This window comes from Coptis chinensis, chromosome 8 (assembly GCF_015680905.1).
Source record: "Coptis chinensis isolate HL-2020 chromosome 8, ASM1568090v1, whole genome shotgun sequence".
Classification (NCBI taxonomy): domain Eukaryota; kingdom Viridiplantae; phylum Streptophyta; class Magnoliopsida; order Ranunculales; family Ranunculaceae; genus Coptis; species Coptis chinensis.
In genome coordinates, this window is record NC_141463.1 from 20,578,864 (window position 1) to 20,592,324 (window position 13,461).

Consider the following 13,461-nt stretch of genomic DNA (forward strand, 5'->3'; position numbering starts at 1 on the left):
AAACGAGTTTACAAAGCCATCATCATCTAACTTTCCAGCTGAAATTAGGCTTAGCCGAATGTCAGGGACATGTCTTACATCCTTGAGTGTCAAGGTGTATTCGACATTGGTTTCTATGTGAACATCCCCGATCCCTGCAATCTTTGAGACTCCACTGTTGCCCATCTTCACTTCACCATATTCACCACAGCTGTAGGTAGTGAAGAATCCCTTGTGCAGTGTGACATGATAGGATGGTCCTGTATCTATAACCCACTATGTATCCTGGTATGAGGTACTAAAACAACATTCACCATAATCTGACACAATTCCCACTAGACCATCATCGACTAATAGCGGTAGTATCTCTGCCTGAGTTTCTGTTCCTCTTTACCATGTCTTCATGTACACAGTTATTCTTTTCATCCCTCTTCAGTGTTCTACACTCATATCTGAAGTGGCCCTTGGTGGCACAATAGTAGCACTGTCTTTCTCCCTTAGGAGTTCTAGCTTCACCCCTAGATTTGCTTCTGTCATCACCTCTAGAATAAGATGGTTTTCTACTTCTACCTCTCCCTCGTTTCTCTATGACAAGGATCTCTGAGTGAGAGGAGTTAATTTTTGAACTCCTTCTAGTCTCCTCATTCAACAAAGACACGGTTGCCATCTCCATGAAAATAATTCCATCCTTGGTTGATCCGTGTAGAAAGACTACTAACGTCTCCCAACTTTCGGGTAGAGAGCCTAATAGAAACAAAGCCTCAACTTCTTCTCCCAAATCAATCTTCATCAAATGCATCTGATTGATGGTAGTCTGTACTTCGTTAAGATTCTCAAACATTGAAGAACCTTCTTGGTACTTCATGTTGGCAAACTTCTTAACGAGCAGTACATTGTTTCTACCCAACTTCCTCTCATAAAGGTTTTCGAGTTTCTTTCACATGCCAAAAGTTGTAGTCTCTTGGGATACATTGTGAAAGACACTGTTATCAATCCACTGTCGAATGTACCCAATTGCTTTTCTGTCAAGCTTTCTCCACTCAGCCACAGCAACCGATTCCGGTCTTTCTCCTCCATTCTTAATGGGTTGTGCCAAGTCCTTGCAATAAAACAAGTCTTCCATCTTGGCTTTCCAAATGGTGTAGTTCTTTCTATTCAGACTCGTCATGCGAGTGTTTACGGAATTGTCCATCTCTACAAGTTATTTAAACTCAAATCTTCCCTCAGAAATTTTGTCAAACACCTTTCGACCAAGATTTGGATAACACCCTAGGTTAATCTAACTAAGGCTCTGATACCACTTGTTGAGGTTTAACACCAATACCAATCGATCCCCACTACACAGATAACTTGTACTAGGATCAATAACAACTCCAGACATCAATCTAAATATTCCCTACAACCAAACTAACATGCCCAACTCTCTAAACAACTATTAACAACAAATAATAATGTAAAACAGTAAAAACATACCATGACACAAAGATATACCATGGTTCGGCCAATGGTGCCTACTTCCACAAGAGCTAATCCTTTTATAAAGTGGGAGGGAATATTACAATCACTCATTTCAGTCTCTCACCTTACTAGATCACTCCTCTCTCTTTACAGGGTTGTTTCTCTGTAAAGGTTCTCTCTCAATCTTGATTGCTTTCAAGATTGGGTTTCCTTTTGTGTGTTGTGTCTTTTTCGTGTCTTGCATGTGTTAGGTTTTGCCAAAAACCCAAACCTTATATTGCAAACTCACGGTTTCACAAAAATATAAATCTTGACCAAAATAGGCATGAGCGCGGGTGCACCTTGGGCAAGGCCAAAGTTGAGTGTGCACGCCCTAAAAACACTGGAGGTTGTTCACAGCATGGGCGTGGGCACGCCTGGAGCAAGACCAATAGGAGCGCGTGCGCACTCAAGCTTCTCCACGCAAACTGAACTCCTTTTTTCCTCATGTGAGGGATAACTCCAACACTAAAAATACGGTGTCTACTTCAAACTTCTTTCGTAATGATCTTGGCCTATACAATTCATATTTGAGCTTCTTTTTCTTTTTTCTCTATTTTTTTCCCCACGAGATCCTGAGAATGAGCACTTCATATCAATAAAACACTAAAGCCATATAAACTTAAATACTCCCAAGTTTGAGACATAGATTAATCAAAGTTCTCCTTGGCGAGAATCTTCTTCAACCGTGTTAGGCAATACTTCATTGTGCCCTTGCAGCTTTTCCCTTTAGTCCATTATTCTCTATGCTGGCTGCTGAGAAGCATACATTGCCAAGTCAGCCTTGGACATCACCAGAAACCACTTTTGAATCTTTCTACAAGGCTTCCAAACTGGCCCTTCTTAAACTGAAGTTCATCTACGACTTCCACAATTTTACTAGTGTCTGCAATAATCACAAAAGGTCTAGCGACCAAACATGCCCCTGCTGGTGGACTTTTTCCATGATCAAAGTTGATCCCCAGGAAATCTTCATCAATCCAAGAGTAATTTTAGCCCACGCCATCCAGTTAGGAAAGTGATAATAGATTGTTTTTACTTTTAAACCCGAAAGATGTTGAACACCAGAAAGTGTCATACTACATCCACCAGACACCTTCAAGCAAATATCACCCACTTTTTTCCATTTTTTTTTTGGTAAGTGAGCTTATATGTAATATATATTAATTAAATGAGAAGAAAGATGTCTACAGGAGGGTGATGAGTAAAAGAAAAAGGAAAATAAACAAAAAAGAAAAAAAGAAAAAGAAAAAGGGTATGCATTGTTATGAGTTATATGCATCCCTACTAGGTAGGCACCCCATGTAATACAAACCATTTGCACATCCCTCTAGTTTTACTCCTAGTTCACAAAATGATAGTAGCTTGGTCAGGGACCTCCCATTTACATAACCGCTCCTATTGACCTTAGGTAGGCACCCATTTACAAAAAGTAGCTACCTACACACATTATGTAGAATTCCATATTAGTGGTGATGTTATGAGAGTTGTGACATTGATATAATGAGAGAAAACAAAGAAGAAGAAAAATTTAGAAGAGAGTAGGCTAGAATAATAGGGTTAGAGTTATTGTATTTTAGATTGTTCTCTACCCAGAGTTACATACTTATACTAAACTAAAACATGATAATAAAAACTACTAGATATGAAATTCCACACGTATAGAAACGTGGGATTTTCCATATTGGACATATTCTAATACTGACATATTCTTATACTCCCTCTCAAGCTGTAATGCTGCAAACATGCAAATTGCAGCTTGAATGGCAAAAAGAAAAGATAAGAATACAACTCCCCCTTTCGCATAGAACTGTCTTTAATTGAAGAACTGGAACAACTGTTGAGACGTTCTGGAAGTGAAACTGTCGGTTTAGGCAATGGCAAACAATAACACTGATTTGATGTGAGCTTCTTGGCTACTACTACCAATATCACTGTTGAAGTCTTGCACAACATAAATTGTAAACAATAACACTGATTTGATGTGAGCTTCTTGGCTGCTACTATCAATATTACTGTTGAAGTCTTGCATAACATAAATTGCAAACAATAACACTGATTTGATGTGAGCTTCTTGGCTGCTACTATCAATATCATTGTTAAAGTCTTGCATAATATTGTTCTGGGTACTCCTGAATACTTAAACATGAGTGTAGTTTTGGCTTGACTGCTACCTGGAAACGTGAGTGCTGAATAGTGGGGATGTCATATTGTTGAGATGCAAAGAAGTGAGTTCGCCAAGACATGATGGAATATGGAGAAATATGGAGACATGAGTACTCTTCCACATACATCTCCATATTCTCCTTGCCTTATATACTACTCAATGTCCTCATATCTCCATATTCTCCCCCTCAAGTTGGAATATACAAGACATAGTTGGAACATACAAAGGCTTGTCTATTCCGACTTGAACTGAGCACCGAGCACCACTGCGGCATAAAAGGAATAAAAAAAAATGATAACCCCCAACATGATGAGGATAACAAACAAACGCGAACTGGATAACCCCAAACATGATGAGGATACCGAAAAAATGCAAACATAATAACCCCAAACATGATGAGGATAACAAACAAATGCAGACAGAATCAAATCTGGCCTAATTTGACCGGCTAGGTGTTCTTCGAGTAAGTTAAATTAGTAACATGAACATGAGGAACTGGGTCGAATCTAGCCCAATTTGACCTTCTTCTTTACCCATTTACCCACAAAACCATATCACAACACCCAACACACCTATAATCAAACTCCATATAGAAATGAGCTAATAATATGTAACTGTCGGCAAGAATAATTCCTCGTGAGATAGAGGTCATGTGCCCCTATAATACTTCAAACAAACAACTTGATCATGTTCTAGAAACAATATCAATATCAACTCTTGGCGAAGACAATCCATCACATACAAATCAACCCTCAATCACGGAAAGCTAGAAACCCAAACATCCATAACGACATACAAATAATACGACCCCTCCAATCCTGGACAAGAGTGTAAACTACCTTCCAAAGGCTTGTCTACTTCAAAAAATCGCGAAACCTCATGTGTGGAGGCTAGAATTTTCCGTCAAATTGAAACATTTCGGTACTTGATATACTTGAGCAAATAAAAACCGGCTAACGATCTTAAGAATAACTAATCAATATCAACGTCCAATACTAACTTCAGTGAATCAATACTAAGATAAAGAGATTGCGTAAGGCGTAACAATATCCAGCATTCTTCAAATAAATTTTAAACACCAACGGAATCTTGAAAACTTACTGTGAACAGTACGATGAATAGTACCGGCAGTGAACAGTGCGGTGAATAGTACCACCGGTGAACAATGTGGTGAATAATACCGCTAGTGAATAATGAAAGATTAAAACTTCAATTGAGATATAAGACCTTCTTCTTGTGAGAAAGCTTGAAACTTAACTTGAATACTAAAAAACTGAAAAAGAATTGATTTTTTTCTTCTTCTTGTATACTAATTTTAGGAGATACCTCTCCTAGCATACCACTAAACTTATATTTGAACTTAATGCTCTGATACCATGTAGAATTCCATATTAGTGGTGATACTAGGAGAGTTGTGACATTGATATAATGAGAGAAAACCAAGAAAAAGAAGAGTTTAGAAGAGAGTAGGCTAGAATAATAGGGTTAGAGTTCTTGATTTTAAATTGTTCTCTACCCAAAGTTACATACTTATACTAAACTAAAACATGATAATAGAAACTACTAGATATGAATGTCCACACTTATAGAAACGTGGACTTTTCATATTGGACATATTCTAATACATTACATAATCGCGGAACTATGTCTCATTGTCTTGGTAGCACTTAGTAGTGACGACGTACTTTAACTCCTTCGTGACTAAAATCAACAAAAGTGGAAGTAATGTATTAATCAATAAGCTCCATGATGGCAATTTGATCTGTAGTGTCAATCTTGCAGCCTTTTGCGGGAACTACTAGCTCCATCTTTCCAATCAGTGCAATTTTTTTTAAGGTGCTTACGAAAGGTTTCTTACAACCACTACAAAGAACTGAACTACTGAAGTATGACTAACCAAAGCAAAATTTATGTTTTCATTACCTGCACCATTCATTTTATAAGAGTGTACCCCCCCGCCCCCCTTGTTTCTTATATTCTAAATGAACACGGAGCATTATTTCCCAGTAACTCCACTCAACTTCCTTAACTAGCTAAGTGTGGTTATACAGAAATAAGGGAATGAAGCATATGAAGTTATGAACTACTATGAAGACCTACATCCAAAAAAATCTGATAGATGTAGGGGTGCAAAACGGGCTGGGCCAACCCGGCCCTCAAACCATGAAGCCCTTATGACTTAAGGGACGGGAAGGCCTAACCCTCTCATGTAGTGAGGGGTGGGCCTATGAGGGCCAATGCTAAAATTGTGAAGCCCTAACCCTCACCTCATCCCTCTCTTTAGAGAATTGAGGGTCGGGCCAGAGGGTCGGGTTTGAGGGTCGAGCTAGAGGGTCGGGTTTGATTACTCTCTTAAACTCTTTATTTATAGTATAATTTTGCTAAATTGATACACGATAAATTAATTATCATGTTTAAATAATATGTTTTCTCAATCTTGACTTTGGTTAATGTACTTAATTAATAATATAGCTAAAATTTGTAAGATAATAAAATTCAAAAGTTTCGTTCTTAGGTTTGATGTGCCGATGTATTACATGAATCAATAAGAAATGTATATGAGACCAAAAATATGATGTGGTGTTGTAGGTTGTAGAATAACTTGTGTTTGATTAGTTGAAGTTGATTAAAAACTTCATCATCATATACCAAGGATCATATCACATCACTCTGATTTATATTTTATTCTTGTTTATATATGGTGAAGTGACCCGGGTTCATATCCTGACAAGAGAACAATTTATTATTTTGAACTAGATTTTTCATGTAGCGTTGGAGGAGCCTACACAAAGCACTAACTTATGTAAAACATATTTTTCATTTTGCTATTTAATTTATACAATTACGTATTTTTTAACAAAATATAAATAAAATTACATATAAAAGTTGTGAGGGCCTTAATGCGAGCCTTGTGAGAGCCTTTGAGGGTCGGGCTGAGGGCCGCCCTCATGCTTTCACATCTAGGCCCTTACCTTTCCCTCAAAATGTGAGGGCCGGGCCGGGCCGACCCTCAAATTGCATGAGGATTTAAATTTGAGGGATTTTTCAGCCCATGGGCCGGGTCGAGCGGACTGAGGACTTGAAGGCGTTTTTTACACCCCATAAGGGATCATATAGGAGAACTGTTGAATTTGGTCTGAAATATTTTCTTTATATATATATATTTTATATATATATATATATATATGATTGGAAATGCTTTAAGAGCTTAGGTATGTCAGGTTTAATGTCATTTATCTCTTTTTCTCCAGCTTTTCCAAACACAATTAGTTTCAATCCAAACATAATTATTTTTTATTTTTTATTTTATTTTATATATATATATATATATACAGCCCCACTCTTAGACGGACGACTTTTTACGGACTTTACTTAAAAACTGAAATTTCAAAGTACGAAATATACTCTCACATACTTCTCTTTCTTTCCAAAGTCCAAACTTACCTGTGACTATTTCCCTCCCTCCTGGTATTCTCTTTCTCTTTCTCTTTCTCTTTCTCATGGGGAATAGTGTTGGTTCTTCACATCAGGAATAATTCTTTTGATTCAATCTCATGTTCTTGTTTGAGCATTACTTTGTTGAGGAACTAATGATTGCTAGGTGGAATCCAGAGCAATCTCACGAGGAATATATAGTAGTAGATATATGAACCGAGTAAGGATTTTGAAGAAAGTTCTATTACATTTTCTTTTCTAGTCAATGAGAAAACTTTCAATGTAGGATCTGAATGTTAGAGTATTTCACTAGTCATTCTGGAAGCATAATTCCTGTTGCGTTATTTTTATTTGAGAAGCAATAAGTATCTGCTTCTTCTATCCGTCTTTCTATTGATTTTAGATATATGTTAACTAATGAGTTATGAGTTGTCCACTTTTATTTGTATTATTGAGGGTTCCTCTTTGACATTCACTGTTTTTTTTTGGGTCGGGAAGTCTTCTTATGTTTATTCATCGTGTCCAAAGCTTTCCTCATTTCAACAACTTTTCAACGCGTCAGAATCTCTCCCTGGCTTCCTCATCTTTAAAGATGGTAGGTGTGGCTTGCTCACGGGTCATGCTGAACTTCTTAAAGTGAGCAGGTTGATCTACTCAACTGAGCGTGTTTTGGTTGTGCCATTATCGATATCTCGACCAATGAAGATACACAACAGTATGAGTTGAGTTTAGAGGAAGCTTTATACTCGTTTCAGTCTTTGAAGTTCCTTAAAATTAAATGGAAAGAGAAGTGTTTCAAGAACAGTGATAAACTATGGGAGTTGATGAGGTTAATGAGGAAACAGTTTTCAATTTTCTACAAGGCCTATTCTCATACCTGAACAAAAATTTGGGTTGTGAGATCAGGAATTCAGTAGAGTGTGGATCATCCTTCTCTGGTTCATTCTGAATATGCTGTGATTGTATCAGAAGGCAATGGTAATAAAGACACATGCTTGCTCGCTTGGCCTGACATGCCGCAGTTCGCCTTTAAGGTGGTGTTGCCAAAGCATTGTTACTTCTTCACACTGAGAAGCATAGTTATGATGCAGTCTCCTCTTCATGTTTAGAGCAGTACACAGTTGAAAAACAAACTGTTACCAGATGAAATACAGAGCAATGTCGCGAGGAAAGAAGGTAGTTAATAATGCATATGAACAAGAAATATAGCACCCATTTTGTTGCATATGTATCATATTAATCATGTGTTTGATTGGAATTATCTGCATACTTCAGTTGTACTTTTTGCTTTTTCAATGGCACCAAATAAGAAAACATTGCGTGATACTATTTTCAGTACTGAATTCAATACTTTGAGTTACATCCAACAGGTCAGAAACTAGAAATAACCAATACAGGTTAACTAACAAATTTGTCAGATAGAGAGAGAGAGATATATATATATATGCAGAAGAGGGAGCAGAGCAATAGGAAGCGGGTCAGCATCAGCAATAGGAGCAGAGCAATAGCAATAGGCGGAGCAGGAAGCGGGTCAGCATCAGCACCTCCAGGGAAAAGAGGACGTCCAATAGGAAGCTGTAACCTGAATAATGTATCAGGTGGTTCTGGTTCAGCAGCAGATGCAATAGCTCCAGCTAGTCTGTTACTTGGTCCTCCACTTCAAATTCATAACTCCTTATCTGATCAAAATAACAAAAGAATTGTTCTTGCACTTCAAAGTGGACTGAAAAGTGAGTTGACATGGGCATTGAACACACTCACATTGCTTTCATTCAAAGAGAAAGAAGAAGTGAGAAGAGATGCTATCCCTCTTGCTAAAATACCTGGTTTGCTGGATGCAGTTCTTCAAATTGTAGATGATTGGCGTGACATAGCTCTTCCAAACGAGCTTAAAAGAACTCCTAGGGTGAGATTGTTAGGTGCAAACTCTGTTGTTTCTGGGTTCGGAAGTGAATACGAGGCATTAGATAAGGATGAAGCGCATCTTCACCATGGCTTAGCACCATCCGCATCTAGTACCGCGAGCGTAGGACGTAAAAACTCAATAAATCATCATCCCTCTGAATGGTGGTTCGATGAAGATGGCTTGTTTAATCTAGACGAAAAAGGCTGAGCAGAAAAGCAGCAGTGTGCTGTTATTGCTTCAAATATCATTCGTAACTTCTCTTTTATGCCGGAAAATGAGATTATTATGGCTCAGCATCGGCATTGCTTAGAAACCGTGTTCCAATGCATAAAAGATCATTCCACTGAGGGTGAGGAGCTTGTAAAAATGCTCTTGAGACAATTGTGAATTTAGCACCACTGCTGGACCTCAGGATCTTCAGCTCTTCCAAGCTGTCATATATCAAATTAAACGAGAAACGTGCAGTCCAAGCTATCATGGGGATTCCAGGATCCTCTGTCAAGGCCTAGCACTGTGCAGCTGCTGAATTGCTTGGTCGCTTAATAATAAATCCTGACAATGAACCATTTCTATTGCCTTTTGCGCCACAGATATATAAGCGCTTAGTTGATCTCTTGAGTCTACCAGCAATAGATACGCAAGCCGCAGCTATTGGAGCACTTTATAACCTTTCAGAAGTCAGTATGGATTGCAGGCTGAAGCTTGCAAGTGAGCGATGGGCAGTCGACCGGCTTCTGAAAGTGATTAAGGCTCCTCATCCTGTACCTGAAGTCTGCAGGGAATCAGCAATGATACTGGAGAGCCTGGTCTCAGAGCCACAAAATAAAGCTCTTCTTCTAGCTTTTGAAAATGCCTTTGCAGAGATCCTCTTTTCCGATGGAAAATATTCAGACAACTTTGCCAGGATTTTATATGAATTAACATCTAGACCTAACAACAAAGTGGGTGCGGCTCATGGCATTTGGGGTGTAGGCGTCTGATTTAGATTGTTCTAGAGGGCGACTATCACTCTTGCATGTAAAATATTGAAAAAGGTATTTATAGCAGTTGTACCTTTGTTTCAACATGTTATCCTTTTGTAGCCAATATATTCTGTTTGATCAACATTTGTTTTTCGTTATAAACTCTACTCTATACTACTTGATACATGATGGTTTAAGATTGGCTCTCACTCTTTTGTGTTGTTGTTTAAAAAAAAAAAAAAAATTTGTTAGAGGCATAACCAACAGAATAGGGAAAGGACTGTCATCTGCTACCAGATACGAAATTACACCATATGCTCATTTTCACGTTCATTTCAACACAGAATCTTTCTTGTACTCTTGCATTCCATTCATCAATAGACCAGCAAAACCACAATTCTTGTTTGGCACAAAATAAGGAAGCATAGCTTAATACTAATCAATGCTCATTAAACATAAACCTTTGAATTACATCCAACAAGTCGGAAAATAGAACAATTGCAAATACAGGTTATCTAGAAAAATGTATTCTCATGTTAATCAGAGATACAAAGAACAAATACACCCAACAGATTAGGGAAAAGAATACCATCAATATCGGTTAAGCTCAACGACTCAAGAAGCGGGCAGCCTGAGAAGATCTTAGTGGCATCCTTAGGGAAAGAGTCATCGCGATAATACTGAGAGAGAATAGGAGAGAGAGTGAGAGTCGCAATAATATTGAGAGAGAATAGGAGGAGGTTTGGGGTTTTTTAAAACCCTTCGTGAGTATATTTCGTATTTCGATATTTCAGTGTTTAAGTTGAGTCCGTTTACGGACGTCCTGTATATATATATATATATATTTTATTATTATTATATTTTTTATTTTTTGTATGATTCTATTAGAGGATGAAGGCGTGTGCCCCTTGTTTGCTCTTGGCATGAGGGCGTACACTCCCTATACGTAGTTGACATATGTAAAGTCGCCCACGTTTCTATAAGTCAAACTCATCCGTATCTAGTAATTTCTATTATCATGTTTTGGGTAACTTCACACCCAAGGTAGGTTAGTATAAATATGTAATTATGGGTAGATAACAAAAAAAAAAACCCTAACTCTAATTAATCTCTAACCAACTCAATCTCTATCAATTAATCAATCTATGTTCTTCTTCTTGGTATCTCTCCATCTCTCAATACTCTCCTAGCATTATCACTAACATGGAATTTAACATTGTATCGGAGCGCCAGGTTCAAATCAAAATTTATTGGTACGTTAGGAGAGGAATCTCTCAAAATCAATATCCAAGAAAAATCAAAATAAATTCTTTTTCAATTTTTAATATTCAATTCAAGTTTCAATATTTCTCACAAGAGGAAGTTCTTATGTTTCGAATCATAAGCTGCACTCATTTGTATAAAAAAGCTCGTTTTTGCTGATGTTCATTGATATAGTCTTCTCTTTCTCTGTTGGAGATTTTCTTTTCTGGCAAGCAGATCTGGTGGTGTTCTCGTTGATTCTATTCTTATGCTCTAGGGTTTACTGTTCACGACACTGTTCATCTCACTGTTCATGGTACTGTTCACAAAATTCAACCGGCTAGTTCTAATTTGAGGGCGTGCGCCCCTTCCTAAAGGCAAATCAAAGGGCGCGCGCCCCTTCACTTTAGGTACTCAAGTCCAGTTTTCCGTATTCTTCGGCAGTTTCTCCTCGTCTCAACTAATATGATTTGGTAGAATTCCTGATTATTGGTTGGTTGATAAGTTCTTTCGTTTGTAAAGGTTTGACTCTCTTTAATGTCATGGGTATGAGTTCTATGGTGTTTCACCGACTTTATGTTTTAGCCTTCTTATTGAGGAGCTTATTATATGCTGCTGTCGTTGATGGTTAAACTTTTCAGGTTTTGATTCCTTTTATGCCGCAGTGGTGCTTAGTACTCAGGTGTTACATTAACTCTTACTATCTCTTGTTGAGCTCTTTGGCTGAAAAACACGAGTTTTCTATTCATCTCTTAAGTAGTAGGTACATCATCACTGCACTATTCAATATTAATCTCTCAGGTTACAGTCACATCATAACTGCACTATTCAGTATTAATCCCTCAGGTTGCAGTCACATCATCACAGCACTACATATTCATCTCTTAGTATTCATCAAACAAGTGTTATGTTTTCAGTTTGTGCTTGTGGTACAACTTCAGTATTCAAGTTAGGCCATTGCCTACACCAACAGTTCTACTTTCCCGAATGTTAGTTGTTCGCGTTCTTCAACTAAAGATAGTTCTCTACAAAAGGGAGAGTTGTATTCTTATATTTTCTTTCTACAATTCAAGCTGTAATTTGCATAGTTTGCGGCATTACAACTTGAGGGGGAGTATTAGAGTATGATGGTGTGCGCCCCTTGTTTGCTCTTGGTATGAGGGCGTGTACCCCCTATAAGTAGTTGACATATGTAAAGTCCCACGTTTCTATAAGTGTAGACTATAAGTCAAACTCATTCGTATCTAGTAATTTCTATTCTCATGTTTTGGGTAACTTCACACCCAAAGTAGGTTAGTAAAAATATGTAACTCTGGGTAGAGAACAAAAAAAAACCTAAGTCAAATCAATCTCTAAACAACTCAATCTCTATCAATTAATCAATCTCTGTTCTTCTTCTTGGTATCTCTGCATCTCTCAATGTCACAACTAACTCTCCTAGCATCACCACTAACATGGAATTTAACAGATTCTGACTCCCTGCGAGTGACAATATATAGCCATAGTTGACTAGCTGTCACCTGTATTCTAAACTTGCCTTACAGAAGCAATCAGAGATTATTTACAATGCTATGTGTTGAATACAAGAAAACTGAGAGAATGTTGTATAATACCAACACCTATTTTATTATATTATATATTAGTAATATTGTAGAAACTTGATGGACATTCCTTACAACGTTAACTAAATATAATCACAATGTTCATCCTCAGCGAATGACACGGTGGAGGTCCTAAGATCAAACAAAACCCTGTAGTCTGATTGAGCATAGTTTCCTATTATCGCCGGAACATTAGGGTAGCGATCTTGAGCTTGAAACACCAAACACATACAGTCGGGCAAATACAAGAACGCTTGCTGGTCTACATTATGATCAGTATTCTCAAAGTGGTATGTTATTGTTGGGATCGAATCGGTCTTTTCCCCATAGCATAATACGTACACCTGGAAGCTCAGGTTTGTCTATGATTGGCAAGTTTTTCTGTTGAAAGTAGGACACCATTGCATCTTTCACCTTCGTGTATGCGCCTATAGGAAGAGAAGTGAGCGGACTCCCACTGTCAAGGACACATCCTCGGCTTCTCCCATCTGGTGATAAACTGAAGTCTCCAGGTGGGATTTCAAGCTGCATTCTATTAACACTGATGCCTAGCAAATTCATATAGTAAAATGGATTTGGTGATGCCAACAAAGGAGTCGTGAATATCTGTTGCCATTCAGGAAATCTAGCATCTTCACCGAAGCATAGAAAGAGACCGGTGGTCATAGATCT

The 13,461-nt window shown here is 37.9% G+C and overlaps 1 protein-coding gene and 1 pseudogene across 2 annotated transcripts; one reads left to right on the plus strand and one right to left on the minus strand.

The window, feature by feature from the left end:
- The first annotated feature begins 7,177 nt into the window (after positions 1 to 7,177).
- LOC147480456 (armadillo repeat-containing protein LFR pseudogene) lies at positions 7,178 to 10,130 on the plus strand (annotated as a pseudogene). Its single transcript, XR_015206333.1, has one exon. The product of XR_015206333.1 is annotated as an armadillo repeat-containing protein LFR pseudogene (transcript).
- Positions 10,131 to 12,872: 2,742 nt separating this feature from the next.
- On the minus strand, positions 12,873 to 13,455 carry LOC147480457 (aspartic proteinase nepenthesin-2-like). The gene is made up of 2 exons (XM_086578657.1): positions 13,134 to 13,455; positions 12,873 to 13,000 (listed from the first exon to the last, which is right to left on the minus strand). The coding sequence occupies exons 1-2, from the start codon at positions 13,453 to 13,455 to the stop codon at positions 12,873 to 12,875; spliced, it is 450 nt and encodes a 149-aa protein (XP_086434783.1).
- Positions 13,456 to 13,461: the final 6 nt, after the last annotated feature.